General features: G+C 39.4%; 1 protein-coding gene across 1 annotated transcript in view; it reads right to left on the reverse strand.

Moving 5' to 3' along the window:
- EXOC4 (exocyst complex component 4) overlaps nt 1-15584 on the reverse strand; it is an 810848-nt gene that overhangs the window by 54963 nt on the left and 740301 nt on the right. Inside the window, exons 15-17 of the mRNA XM_082661558.1 lie at nt 13810-13951; nt 4271-4449; nt 1251-1410 (exon numbers count right to left, since the gene is read on the reverse strand). Of these exons, the coding sequence (XP_082517684.1) occupies nt 1251-1410; nt 4271-4449; nt 13810-13951 (481 nt within the window). The remainder of the gene's footprint in view (nt 1-1250; nt 1411-4270; nt 4450-13809; nt 13952-15584) is intronic.

Raw genomic sequence — 15584 nt, forward strand, 5'->3', positions numbered from 1 at the left:
GAATAAAATTAACTCTTGTATCTGAAAAAGTGTACTATAAGGAAACACTAAAAACTGAGATCAGCAACCCTAGAAAAGAGAAAGTGAAAATGCTATTTAAAAAAGAACCTTCAATTACATAAAGTAACAGTGCGAGTAGTGATGAGTAACCATTTTCCCCCCAATGAAAAAAAGAAGGGGGGATGGGTTTCAACTGGGAAAGATAGAAGAGATGAGGAAAAAGATTCATGTAAAACTACATTCAACACGTTATTTAGGATGAGAGAAAATGTAAAAGATTCAAATGTCTACAAGTCTGCGTATACGTAGATAACTAAATTATGGTTTACTTACTCCATGGAACATTTGTTCAGGTGTTAAAAATAATACTTTCAAGGGATATTAATGGATATGGGAAAAACCATGCTTTCACAGATTATTATTGATATAGGAAAATGCAATTAAATGAGTAAAAAACCCATTAACAATTTTGTAAAGAGAAATGATATGCATGCCCATGAGAACTCACCAAGACACACAGCACATGTACAAAAACCAGGAGAAAGTGTATCACATATCATAGTCTCTAGATTAAAAGTTTATGACTAATGTTTATATATTCTTCTTTATATTTTATGTTACATATTTTATGCAATGAGTATATATTACTTTTACAATTAGAAAACAAAGTTACTAAAGTTCTGTAGTAAAAGAACTTAGGTTCGACAATAGGAAAAATCACCTGTTTAAGAGTTGTTAAACATCCAATAGAATTTTAGAGAATTACCTTCTCTATAACCAAAGTACATCTATTTGTTCCATTTTTTCCTTTTTTTGAAATTGAGGTATAATTGACATATTAGTTTTAGATGTAAACATAATAATTCAATATATGCATATATTGTGAAATGATAATCACAATAAGTTTAATTAACATCCGTCACTTCTGTTTCTCTTTTTTTTTTGTGGTACGCAGACCTCTCACCACTGTGGCCTCTCCCGTTGTGGAGCACAGGCTCCGGACGTGCAGGCTCAGCGGCCATGGCTCACGGGCCCAGCCGCTCCGCGGCATGTGGGATCTTCCCGGACCGGGGCATGAACCCGTGTCCCCTGCATCGGCAGGCGGACTCTCAACCACTGCGCCACCAGGGAAGCCCTCATTTTTTTTTAAACTAAGTTTTTAAGTACTAAGAACCCATTTTAAAAAATGACTTGATAGACAATGAGGCCTTGGCTTTGGTACAGGAACTGAGCCCAATCTTTCCTCCTACCTTGCAAAGTCCAGGTCTGCCTCCCGAGACATGGTGATGTTTGTCAAATTCTGCTGAAGGACAAAAATGTTCCTACACATCTTCTTGATGCCAGACTCACTGATGCGCCTGAAGTACTGGGCGCCGTTAATAAGGATGCAGGAGATCAGGTGTCCTAGGCCTGAGGGATCAGCACAGGGCAGTGGGGAGGAAAGAGAAGACAGATTAGTGCCATCATGCTTTAACCGACATAGGATTTCTCTCTTCTACTGCTCAGAAAATTTAAATGACCAAGGAAAACTTATTTCTGATGGTTGGACCAGCTGATCTTACAATGATTTCAGAGTATTTAGACAGTGCCCAAGTAGTTACAAATGGGAAGACTTTCTGCTGGCAAAAAAACTGGTATATCTGCAGCTCCAGCACTGCCATATACAGCTAAAGCCACCATTCCAGGGCTTAGAGTACATGCCAGGTTGCTTTAAACTACTGAAGTGCAAAGAACTCTTGTTTTTCTGTACAGTTATTTTAAAGCAGAGAAGAACACATGTAAATATGATGATCTGTTTGGTCTCCTTTTCCTCCTACAAAACAGGTAGGGGTGTACTTTTGGCTCAAACGTTGATTGGCAACCTACATAAGTAAAAATAAGAAAATGGGCTATTGGCATTCATGTTACTACACCTCAACACTGATAATGGAGTATACTTCTGAAGTAGTAACTGGAGAGAATGTAATCAGAAACAAAGTGCAAAGGAAAAGCAGATCATGCATTAACTGTGGAGTTCCTGCAAGACACCTGTGCACTTCTCTGGGGTATCGTTAAGTGATTTGTTCTCAAGGTCTATGAAATTCAGCAAAGAGCTGGGTAGTACATCAACAAACTAAGAGGTCCCATTCAGGTTACCCTAGGTAATGAAGTTGAGGAATGCTGGTTCAGAACAACCCGAGGCACATGTGGGTTACCATTCTTAGAAGTTAGACTTTAATTCTAAATACTTGGAAGTAAGTAAACCTCTCTTCCTTCTTTTTCTCTTCTTACAAAGTTGGACTCTGGCAAGATGTTCTCCCCAGAATTCTAAAGTTAGTCTGACTAGTCACAAGCGGCCTACTATTTTTATCTCAGGGCGTAATTTCAGGGTCAATGGCTCCTTCTGTCTTCAGAATGAGTTTTCCCTTGATTCGGATAAATATAGAAAAAGGACAGGAGAAGGCACTGTCTCTTGCTTCAGCTACACTCACCCAGTGTTGCTTCAAGACCACAAATTCGTGTGTATGTGCTACTATTTGAAAGCGAAGTAAAAAGCTTTTCACTCGAAGGGAAAGAAACACACACATGGATTTTACATTTAAAGCAAGACAGTTTAGGTGAAAAATCTCTGTAGGTTATTTTGCTGTGATTCTCCTGAGCCCATAACTTCAGGCAGAATTTTGTTCTGCAGTGCTTTAGTGTGTTCTGCCCTACTTGGAGGCTATGAGGCAATGCAATGCTTGTAGAGAATAATAAAGAAAGAAAGAAATGTATATACCAATTAAGTATAAGCAATTATAATAATAAACCAATTAAAAGTTGGTCTGCTTTGTATTATCACTATACATCAGGAATTCTAAACAATATCTGTGATTAAAATACTCCTTAAAAAAAAAATTAAATACTCCTTCTTGACACACCAAGAAGACTGAGACCACTGCCACCTCCCCAACTTGGGAAACTCAATGTTATGCCTTTTGAATTTGGAAAGTGATATCACAGAGGGATAGCTAGCTTTTTAAATAGGAATTCTCAAATTTATGATTTTTTTTTATAGCTAAAATATCTTCTATGTCAGAGGATTATACCTGTATCTCAAGAAGATGTTGCTGCCCAGCAGAATTAGATGTTAAGAAATGTCTGGTCAAAATGAGAGGAAACCTCTGGGATGTGAATGTTGACACGTGGGGCTTGGAAGAACCACTGTCAAGAGCCCGAAGGGAATTCTGCGTAGCCGGGAAAGTGATTTCTTAGATGCGCCCTGTACCGCCAAGCTGCAGACTATTGCTGCAGTCTCCAATTCACAGAGCCATGGGGCTGACTAACAGCCAACCTTTTTTCATACTTTCTGACTAAAGTCTTTTAGGGATACTCCCCTTGAGAACAGATCTCCATCACTATAATTTAATGGGAAAACAGGATTTTTTTAGGGGGCAAGGGGTCCACATTTGCTAGAACAGGACCATTTCATAAAGCAAGACATGGTCATGCGTTGACACTCTCTTTCCATCTTTAGGCTGCCACAATCCTTTGCGCTAAGTACCTTCTTAATTGTTTTAAATGACACTGGCTCAATTCTGTGAGATGCCACAGATACTTTTGGCCCCCAAGTCCACATATAAACCGAGCAGAACAAGAATAAAAGGGGATATAATTTGAAATCCTAAAAGGGGTCCTTTGGAGGAATTCATCATGAAAATGATTTGGCTGGCGGTGCATTTTTTTAAATGTTGAAGGCGAATGCCTTTGGAAAGTACTGTCTTTCACACCGTTCCTTACTTGCTTGACCCTGAAGGCATTTATGGATGCAGCCTTCTTAAAACTGCTGCTAATCAGAGGTTTCTGTGTTTTTCAGACAACAATTCATTCTCTGAGAGAAACCTTCCTCTTCCAGTGATACTTTTAGCCAACAAGGGGATCTTTCAGGGTTGTCTCTGTTTGGTGTGTGTGTGTTTCTTTTTCCATTATGAGCTCCTCTTGAGTTAATCTGTGGTCCACTCTACAAATTTACCCGGCTCTCATGAGCAGCATGTCAATGAGGCAGCCTGGCTGCCATCTGCCTTACCTCGGATTAAATCTCCTTATGAAGAAGGAGCAGATGGAAGCCATACTGTTGCCTACCTAGACACACACACAGAGGCTAGGCACTGCAGCTTTAAACCAAAAGGAAAAACAAACAAAAAATCAACAACCTTTTCCTACAAGTTTTGAACTTCAGTAATAGAGAAAATCAGGAAAACCTTCACCTTTCCTTCCTCCCAAACTCCCAGGGACAGAGGCAGGGTCTGACCTTCAAATATATACTGGAACTTGTGCTGCTGGAGGCTGGCACTCATGGCCTCCTCAATGGCGCTGATATCTTTGTTGAGCTTGACCACCAGAGGGTCATAATCCATACTTTCCACATTAGCGACAATGGCGTAGTTCCCCTCCTTCGCTAGAGGGATGAGATAGTGGAAACAGTGAACCCTGAAAGGGAGAGGGATGGGGAAAGCAGTTAGTAATAACTCCTTCTGATGAAAATAACCATCTTCCTGTGACAGAGCACCCCAAAATTTAAGACAGCAGTGGCCCTGTACATTTTAATGTGTCCCTCCCCCTTTTCACCAGGAAGCCTTCTAAGTTATTCTATAGAAAAACCGAGTGATCTCAAACAAGTCAGCTTCTGTGATCCTCGCTTGTTTAATCCATACATGGGGGGTGAAGAGTAGATGAGCTTTAAAATCCTTTCCATGACAAGATTCCTTGCATAGAGTGAAAAGCATTATCTCTTTCAAGCAGATACTGTTGTAGTGAAAATGAGAGGCAGAGGTCACAGATCTTTGAAACTGGTTTCAAGTGCCATTTACTAGCTATGTGACTTCAGGCAAGTTACTTTCTCTCTCTAGGCCTCAGTTTCCTTATCTGTAAAATGGGGATGATAACAACACATACCTCATAAGGTGCTCCGAGGAGCTACTACATAGAAAGAGTAGAGAGCACGGGGGCTGGCGATATTATATTTAGCATTGTTAACCTATTACTTAACCAAAACACTTACTGAACATGTATGAGTGTGTTAGAAATTGTGCTAGGCCCTGGGAATGTAAGACACAGTTTGTGCCATTAAAGACGCCACAGCCTAATGGGGATGACCAAGAAAAAAATGACCCAAAGATGACAGTTTCTCACTCAGAAGCATGTGTACCCAGGGTGCCATGGAAGTTTGCAGAGGAAAGGTTCAGAACAGGAGGTGATACCGGTCACAGAGGACATATCTGAGTGAGCTTGAGGAAGGAGTACAGTCCTATGTTGAAATGCCCCGAGTCAGTCTGATAATGTAAAATTCTTAGGTTCTTTTTGGTAGGTATCATTAACTGCCAAGGAACTCTGAGATGCGTAAGGATTGGCTACTCCATAACCTCTGTATTAAGCTGTAATGAAAGACGTTGCAGGCCAAATAATTCTACCACTCATACAGGTATTTATTAAAAACAAACATACAAACCCCCTGCACCATCCATTGGCAGGCATAGTTGAAAACAGGTTGTTCTGTAAGCTTAGGGATTGTTTTAGGTTCTCTGTCTGATCTTGACATGGAAGGTTGACTGGGAGTAGACATAATGACAATTCAGAGTTAGGATTCTGTTATGCTTAGAGTTGGCATCAGGTAACAAGAAATATTCCTAAACAAATGGCCACAGCCTTGGGCATCATCCTCAATGATGCAACTATAGGCTTAACCATAATTTTTCTTTTTTTTGAGTCAGGTTTATTGACAGATAATTTACAAACAGTAAATTCACCCGTTTTAGTGTACGCTTTTATGAGCTTTGACAAATGCAGCCAGTTGTATAAGCATCAGCATAATCAAATTATAGAACAATACCATCACCTCCAGAATTCCCTTGTGCCACCCTTGAAGTCAACCCCTTCTTATACCCCAAGGCTCCTGCAGCCACAGCTCTATTTTCAGTCCCCACAGTTTTGTCTCTTCCAGATGCCATATAAATGCAATCATACCGCATGAGGCCTTTGGGGTTTGGCTTCTTTCAATCTGAGATTTATCCATGTTGCTGTTCATTCCTCGTGATTGCTGAGTGGCCTCCTGCGTATGGATGTGCTACAATTTAACCCTTCACCAGCTAACATCTGGGTTGTTTCTAGTTTGGGGTGATTAAGAATAAAGCTGCTTCGTGTATAGGTTTTTGTGTAAATACAACATTTCCTTTTTCTTGGGTAAATATCTACAAGTGGGATTGCTGCATCATATGGTACATAGACTAATTTTATAAGAAACTGCTAAACTGTTTTCCAAAGCAGCTGTGTGCTGTTTTGCTTTCCTACTACCAATGTACAAGAGTTCCAGTTGCTCCACATCCTCAAAAGCACTTACTGCTGTCAGGTTTTTTTTTAAATTTAAGCTTTATGGAGGTATAATTGACAATAAATTATAAGATATTTAGTGTATGCCATGGTAATTTTTTTTTTTTTTTTTGTGGTACGCGGGCCTCTCACTGTTGTGGCCTCTCCCGTTGCGGAGCACAGGCTCCGGACACGCAGGCCCAGCGGCCATGGCTCACGGGCCCAGCCACTCCACGGCATGTGGGATCTTCCCGGACTGGGGCACGAACCCGTGTCCCCTGCGTCGGCAGGCAGACTCTCAGCCACTGCACCACCAGGGAAGCCCTGCCCTGGTAATTTTATATCTGTACACCCTGTGAAAGGATTCCCTTCATCTAGTTAATTAACACACCCATCACCTCACATATTTAGCCTTTTTTTTTAAATATCTTTACTGGAGTATAATTGCTTTACAATGGTGTGTTAGTTTCTGTTTTATAACAATGAGAACATGAAGTACTACTCTCTCAGCAAATTTCAATTATACAATACAGTGTTATCAACTAGTCATTCTGGTTTACATTAGATCCTCAGACCTTATTTATCTTAGAGCTGAAATTTGTACCCTTTTACCAGCCACTTCCTATTTCTCTCATCCTCCAGCCACCACTTTTCTACTCTGTTTCTGTGATTTTTTTTAAAAAAAGATTCCACATATAAGTGATACCATGCAGTAGTTGTCTTTCTTTGTCTAGCTTATTTCTCTTAGGATAATGTCCTCAAGTGCTTATCAATTAAAAAAAATTTTTTTAAGTCATTCTAATAGATGTATAGTGGTGTCTCATTGTGGTTTTAATTTGCATTTTCCTAGTGACTAATGATGCTGGACATATTTTCATGTGTTTATTTGCCATCCATACATCTTTTTTTTTAAAGTTTTTTTTTGATTTGGACCATTTTAAAAGTCTTTACTGAACTTGTTACAATATTGCTTCTGTTTTATGCTTTGTTTTTTTGGCCAAGGGGCATGTGGGATCCCAGCTCCCTGACCAGGGATCGAACCCACACTCCCTGCATTGGAAGGCGAAGTCCCAACCCACCAGACTGCCAGGGAAGTTCTGCCATCTATATATGTTTGTGTTCACATCATTTGCCTAATTTTTTTATTGACTTGTTTTCTTATTATTAACTTTTGAGAGTTCTTTATATATGCTGGATACAAGCTGACACGCATTTCGTAAACATTTTCTCCCAATCTTTGGTTCGTCTTTTCATCTTAACAATGTCTTTCAAAGAATTGTTTGAAATTTTGATGAAGTTTAATTTACCAGTTTTTTCTTTTATGGGTGGTACTCTGGGGGTCAGCTTTAAGAAATCTTTGCCCAAACAAAGTTACAAAGATTTCTTCCTATATTTGCTTCTAGGAGTTTTATAGTTTGAGGTTTTACATTTAGAGCTATGATCCATTTTAAGCTAAGTTTTACAAAGGATGTGCTATATTTTTATAACCTGCTCATGGAAGGGAATCCAAGTATCTTGACTACTAGTTCATTTTCATGATAGGTGATCACCTTAACAGTTGCTAATCAACTAATGATTAATTTTGCCAATAAAAGCTCATTCTGACATTCACGTGCTAATTATTAAAGTATATGGCTTTGATCAGGATACCAGTAACGGCATCAGTTGCAGTCCCTCCAGAATGTGACATTTTTGGTATAATGAAAGTTGATCAACCCTGGACTGGGATTCACGCCTAGGGAAATTGATTGCTACTGCGGTTGAAGTTTAAACTAAGTAACTCTTAGTTGAAAATAAAATCAAGACATTAATGCTAAAGTATTTTTACAGTAAATTACAGACATTACAACCTCAGACGATGGGAAGACCACATATCAATACAAAGGCACGAGGGTGTGAATGGAGGACAGTTTTAAGGAATGACCGGAAGTTCCTTTTAGTACATACAGATCACATGACAGAGGCGTGAGGTGAGCTTGGGGAGATGTGCAGGGGCCAGGTCATCATAAGCTTTGAGGCCATCTAAGGACTCTGGGCTTTATGTGAGAAGTCACAGGGAGTCTTAAGAGGATTTTAAGAGGTGAAATTATATAATCAGATATGAGCTTTGGCAAGATGACTCTGCACAGTATAAAGGGTGAATTAATGGTGGAGAATGGTAGAAATTAGAAGTAGAGACTACTTAGGTAGGAAATTACTATGAATTGGAGGTGAGTGCTTATGCGATCCTGAAGTGAGTGGCAGAGAGGAGAGATAAAAACTGTTTGAAGATATTATCTTCCTCTCCCAAAATGATTAGAGATGAAAAGAAATTAAAACAGTCATTGGCAAATGTCAAATTCAGAAAAAGGTTTTTTTTCTTTTTCTTTTGAATTCTGGCATGTTGTTGCTGACCTTAACACAACTTTGGCATTAAGGTTTTCTGCAAATATTGCTGATTACACAGCGGGATGGTTGATTTTCAGAAAGTGCACACTTAGGATACCAACAGCGACAGGCAGTTACTGTGCAACCCACTTAGAACCCTCCTGATGGTGAGAGAAATCAGCTGATAAAGGTGACATTCTTAGCATCTTAGACTCAAATGGCAACTTAATTTTCTTCTTCTAAAGTTCAAATAGAAAAAAAAAAAACAACGTCAACAATTTTTAATGGTCTCACCATGTCTTTCATCTCTTGGGGGTGTCACATGCCTTATGATTCAAACTGTAAAAAAGCACTGCTTAGTGGTTAAATGTGACCTACAGTGACACAGGTAAAATGTCACATGCTCTTTGGATGGGTCCTTCAACACAGAACCTACTGGATTTGAGAACCCTTTTCGGTTTTTTTTTTTTTTTTTAGTGAAACAAATAAAGTGTTTATTAGGAGGAAAAAGAGTACGTGTGGATAGACACACAGGCGGGGAGAACCCTTTTTGGTTTTAACAATGTTAAAGAAAAAGATGGGCTATGGATATAAAATATTTGAGAGAATAAGACAAATCTTTGGCATTTGAAGTTGTTCTGGACTTGCTAGCTTTCCCCATTAATTTTTTCCCATTAAGTTTTTTTGTCTATTCTATCTGTGCTCTATTATAGTGGCTTCTTGGGTAAAAGTGCCAGAGACAGTGCCTAACTAGCCACTTCTTCATTGTACCAGCTCCTGGACCGCAGGGCCTGAGTTCTAATTCTCCTTTACAGTGGGATGGGAACAAAACAAACCTTAGCTGCTGATGGTGACAAGGATGATGCTGGCCATGCAGTCTTTGTACCTCTTAAATACATGTCACGGACTGCCAAGTGAAAATGATCTCCAAACCAGCTCATTTTCTTTAATGAGCAACAGGTTTTGTTTGGGGAACCCACACTTACTTTATCTGGGTTTGATTTCAAACCAGCTAATTCTCGAGAGTCACGGAGCGCTTATCATGCAGCAGGACTGTTCCAGGTTCTGGAGCCAGAGCAGTGAAGGAGGCACACCTGATTCCTGCCTTCTATGTGCTAATGGTTTCTTCCACAGTCACCCACCATGGGTGCCCAGAGCACTTAGCCATCTCCTCTATTCTAGCTCTGGACAACTACAGTAATGATTTAGTTGAGATTTTCCTTACTAATTTTCTATCATCAACTGTACAAACAAAAGCTTGTTACTGTGACAAGGAATGAATAAAATTGTGTCAACATTCACTATCTGAGCAGTACATGGAGTGTTCTGTCTAGTTTTTTGTACCATACTTGAAGAGGAACAAAGACAATTTGGAGCACATTCATAGGAAAGCAACCTGAATGTTGAAACCATGTTAAATGAAGACATAAGGAAATTTAATTTGGAAAAAATAAACATGTTTACTGTTTTCATTTAAAGTCAGGGAAAGATAATTCTGCATCCAGGACTCTAAAACTCAGTGTTTTTTTGTTATCTATTCTTAAAATGATCTTTTTCTGTTTTAAAACTAATGATGAAGGAGAGATAGCAATAGGTGTTACAGCATTGAATGGTTTCTTGTAAAGTTAATAAACAATGACTAAAATATGTTCGGCATTATTAAGAACAGTACTGCCAATATGTACAAAAATAAAAAGGGCAGGATAGAGGTCAAGGATTGAAAAGGTCTTACTCAAAGACCTTTGGGTAAGGCAAAGATGCCTTGAAAGTATCCCACTTGGAATTGACTACACACTACAGGCTGATAATTCCAAATGAAGAGCACACCGTGAACCCACACAACCAATGGCATAAATTCCAGGAGCCGTGATAGTAATTAATTTGATGTTCCCTTGTTTTTCTATGCAACCCAGGTAACAGAGGCATCAGAGTGTTACTGGGTGTTTTTTTTCCCCCGTCGATTGCGTTTATCTTATTCACAGAAAATACCCGATTTATTTCACTGTCAGCTTGTAAATAAATAGAAAACAAATCTAACCCTTATCATAAAACAAATCAGAAATCATAGAGGAAAAGTCTTTATTTCTCAACAACTGAATGTAAGAAATAAGATCAGAAATAATGCTGAGTAAAATAGACTTGAAATCTACCATGCTACTTCAGTTGCCCTACTCGAAGGTCTCCACAAGCAATACAGAAGTAACTCACTGGACAAGATAATGAAGAATGAAAAAAGCAAGCAGCATACAAAAGGAGTGACATCAACAATACGTTATCAAGTAAGCTTTGCCTGAGCACACCTGCAAGATAGCCAAGTTCTAACAGGAGTCCAAACATACGAACCAAAATCCTATTTACATTTTTAAAACCTAAATCTACTAAAGACTTGAAACAAAAAGGCAATACTCTATCAACTTTAATAATGTCTCACAGTAATACAAAATAAAATGTATTACTATACACTTTCTGATCCTGAGGGTTTTTTGTTTGTTTGGTTTTGGTATTTTTTTGCGGTACGCGGGCCTCTCACTGTTGTGGCCTCTCCCATTGCAGAACAACAGGCTCCGGACGCGCAGGCTCAGCGGCCATGGCTCACGGGCGCAGCCGCTCCGCGACATGTGGGATCTTCCCGGATCGGGGCACGAACCCGTGTCCCCTGCATCGGCAGGCGGACTCTCAACCACTGCGCCACCAGGGAAGCCCCAGATCCTGAGGGTTTTGATCCTGATGTTTCAAAACTATATATCCAACTGTCTCTTTGACATTGGTATCCAGATGTCTAATAAGCATCTCAAACCAAACATCACCAAAATGGAATTCTTGATTTCTACCCCTCCCCCAACCTTTCTCAGTCCCTCAGTCTCTCTCACCTCACTCAATGGTCTTGGCATCCACATAGTTTTGCTCTGTGGTTTCCCTGGAGTCCTGGCCCCAAAGCTGTGGTTTTCCTGGAGTCCTTTCTTTCTCTCACTGCCACCAGTCCTGCACCCAATCCAATCTATCAATATATCAGCTTTACCTTGAGAACATGTCCCAAATCCAACACTTCTCACGCCTTCACCTCTGTCATTCTGGTGCTCACATCTGGTCTTAACTGATCCCTCTGCTTCCATTCATATTTCTCCCTGCAATTTTTTTTCCCATACAACAGCCAGAGTGATCTTTTAAAAATGTGAATGAGTGAATGAATGAATGAATATCTCCCCCTTGCTTAAAACCTTCTAATAGCTTCTTGATGCACTTAGAATAAAATATGAACTCATGCTGTACAGCAGAGAATGGCACAGCACTGTAAATCAACTACACTTCAATAAAAAAATAAAACAATCCGAACTCTTCACGTGGTCTGTAAGACCCTATAATGAGTTGGGCTCCATGACCCCACGTGCTCAGGCTCCAGCCTGCCTCTTTACCTTTCCTTCCATTCCTCCCCACCTCCTTATTCACCGGGTTACAATCATACTGGATTCCTCTCTGTTCCTCAAATCTGCCAGTTTGGTTTTGTCTCAGGACCTCGTGAGTGCCCCTCCCTGCCTGAAACTCTTCTCCACTAGGTCTTTGTACAGATGGCTCTTTCTTGGTACCTCGGCACAATTTCCCTGGCCATTTTATCTATGAAACAAAATACCAGATCTCCCTTTCTCATCAACCCTAGCCGTTCTCTACACTGTCCAGTATAACAATAGCTACATGTGGCCACTGAACACTTGTAACGTGACTAATCCAAATTTTGACGGGCCGTAGCATAAAAGATGAAGTAGATTTCAAAGGCTTAGGACAAAAAAATGCAAAATAGATCAATAATTTTTATGTGAATTCCACATTGAAATGATAATATTTTGGATATACCGGGTTGGATAAAATATATTATGATTTACGTGTTTCTATATTTTCAAATGGAACCATTAGAATATTTAAATTATTTATGTGGTTCACATGTGTAAGCTCACTTTATATTTCTATTTGATAGCGTGGTTTAATTCCATTCTGCTATTTTTTTTTTTTAGTTACACTAACCTGAAATTTCCCTTTTTATTTACTCACTGGCTGTTTACCCGAATTAGAATGTAGCTCTATGAAAGTAGGGACCTTGAGTGTTTTTGTCATTGTTGTATCCGAATTCTTAGACCACTCTCTGGAACAAATACAGCACTCAATAAATATTTATTGAATGAATAAATAAATGATTGGAGACTTTCTGGTCTTTTCTTCCTACTGTTTCTAGAGGTGTGATAATAGAGTCTACTAAAGCTAATCAGAATATTCTACACTTCAGGGGAAGAAGCAAGAGTCCAAGAATATCATATCTTGGAAATTTCTTGAATTATGATTGAACTTAATGTCTTCAATTGGGTTTTAGGTTCTTTTTTTTTTAATATTTATTTCTTTATTTGGTGGCACAGGGTCTTAGTTGCAGCAGGTGGGCTCCTTAGTTGCAGCTCCAGGGCTCCTTAGTTGCGGCTTGCCAGCTTCTTAGTTGTGACGTGTGAACTCTTAGTAGCAGCATGAATGTGGGATCTAGTTCCCTGACCAGGGATCAAACTTGGGCCCCCTGTATTGGGAGCGCGGAGTCTTATCTACTGCGCCACCGGAGGAGTCCTGGTTTTAGGTTCTTAAAGAAAGGGATCATGGTTCTTGCATCTGTATACTCCCTTCTTAGTATAGATTAGCATAGTACCTTACTAAAAATATCAATGGCAATAAAGTCATCATAGTCGAAAAGCTACCATATTTTGAGCACTTACTCTGTGGTAGGCATTGTACTTATAACTTATCATTTCATTTATAAAATCTCTAAGTTAGAAATTACTGTTCCTATTTTTAAGAGGAGGAAACTGAGTTAGTAAAGTTAATTAACTGACTTAAGATGGCCTAGCCAACTAGTATAGACATTCCAATCTAGATCATTCTGATGTCATAGGCCATGCAAACTCCAAACCACCATATTCACAATACAGCATGTGCTTAAAAACTTTAACACTAAAAATCACTTTCAGTGTAAAAAAAAGACATCTATAATATGAACCAAAAATGATAGTGACACTCTCCAGACATAAGCGAGTGATTTATGACCCACAGTGCAATTAAATCACAGTCTTCTGCTTGGCTGTGTCATACCTTACTTCCAGGTGTAGGACCAGCAAGCAGCGGTCAGCCATGTCCTGGAAAGATTTTGCAAGTTCGCTCAGAGTCTGCATGATCTGCTCTGACACTGGTGGGAGATCCACATTCACGTGGGTATCTTGAGCAGGAGACAGATCTGAAAGAAGGGGTGAGGACAAAACACCAATCATTTCATTAGATGCCTACAGATAGCTTTTGAAATGACATATGATTTTGTTGTTCATCATGTTGTTTTTATCAATTTGGCTAATACTAGTGTTGGCAGCATCAGACATCTGAGACATGACAGACTATTTCGGTACTTGATTAAACATAAAAGCCCAGCTGATTGTCTTGCATCAATTCACAGAATGACAGAAACAGGAGCTCAGAGTTGGAAGTGAACTTAGTAATCTAGCCCAACCATGTGGTCTATGCTTGTGTTATCTGTACATCTTCAAGTGGCTGTTCAGCTTCTGCTTGCACACCCACACAAATGTTTGTGAAAGGAAACTCAGTTCCTCTTGCGGCAGCCTATTCCATCTAAGAAAGATGTGACCATCTTACATCAAGCCATGTCTGTTGTCATTGACTTCTAATCATTGGCCCTGGTTCTGCCGACTTAACAATCACTCTTAATTGTGTCAGTACTTCAAGTACTAAAGATATCTCTTTTGGCTTCCCTGAAGTCTTCTCCTTTTTGGGCTAAATGTCCCCAGACTTTTCAACTATTCTCCAAATAATCCAACTGAGTCATTTTATAATTCTCATAATTCACCAAAAAAAAATTCCAATTGTTCTGTATTTCCCTTGAAATGTGGGACTTAGGACCAAACATAATAAATACCACAGAGTGGTCTGACCTGTCTAGAAAGAGTGATCAATTCCCTTGTTCTAGAAGCTGTGCTCCTTGCGTGTAAGCCTAGAATCTTCCTGGGGTGGTGTGGGGCGAGGGAACAGGATGTGCTGCATTCTCCTTAACTCAAACAGAGCTTACTTACAATCGGTTAAAAGCCCTAAAAAGGTCTTTTGGGAAAATTTGATAAACCTACCTTCTCTATCTCTTGCAAGTAATTGATAAAATATTTAATAGCATTTGGCCATTTTCTACAGGAAAATACTAAATAGCAAAAATGTGAACTACGTTTCCTTATGTCTAGAATTCTGTTGTGTATCCAGTTCCCCATAATTTCTCAAAGATCATCAACAATAATTTGGCAATTTAATTCAAAAGTTCTTTGAATTCTCTAGAGCCTCAAAGGCTGGCCTTGAGTCCCGTCTCCACTATTTACTTATTATTGTGACCAAGAGCTAATGGCAAATTCCTTCCGCCTCAGTTTCTTCTGTAAGATGGAGATAACATACCTTCAGAATGTTGTTGGGAACACTGAGTAAGTTACAGCTGTTGGGAGTATTGAATGGGTTAATGTAGATAAACTGCTTCGGACAATAGCACGTAAAACTCACTGAATATTAATATAAATAATAAACACAAGTAATAATTATTCTTTAGCAAGTGATTTGTCCAGGTTAAGAGTCCTAAGCTTAATTATAGCAACAAGGTACTTAAAAGATATAATTCCATCCACCTTGAGGTTCAATTTCCATTTATTAGTATCTTTTGCTTTTCCATGTGAAAATTCTTCTCCTTCTCAGAGGATGCAGTATCATTTGGAAGAAGGGCTCCCTGGACTTAGGGGACATGGGATTTGGCGAGGCACTACTGGCTAACTTGGGAGGTGTCCACCTTACATATGTTGTGGAAGGCATATCTGCAGTTGTGGGCTTTC

This window comes from Grampus griseus (assembly GCF_964374135.1).
Source record: "Grampus griseus genome assembly, chromosome: 9".
Lineage (NCBI taxonomy): Eukaryota > Metazoa > Chordata > Mammalia > Artiodactyla > Delphinidae > Grampus > Grampus griseus.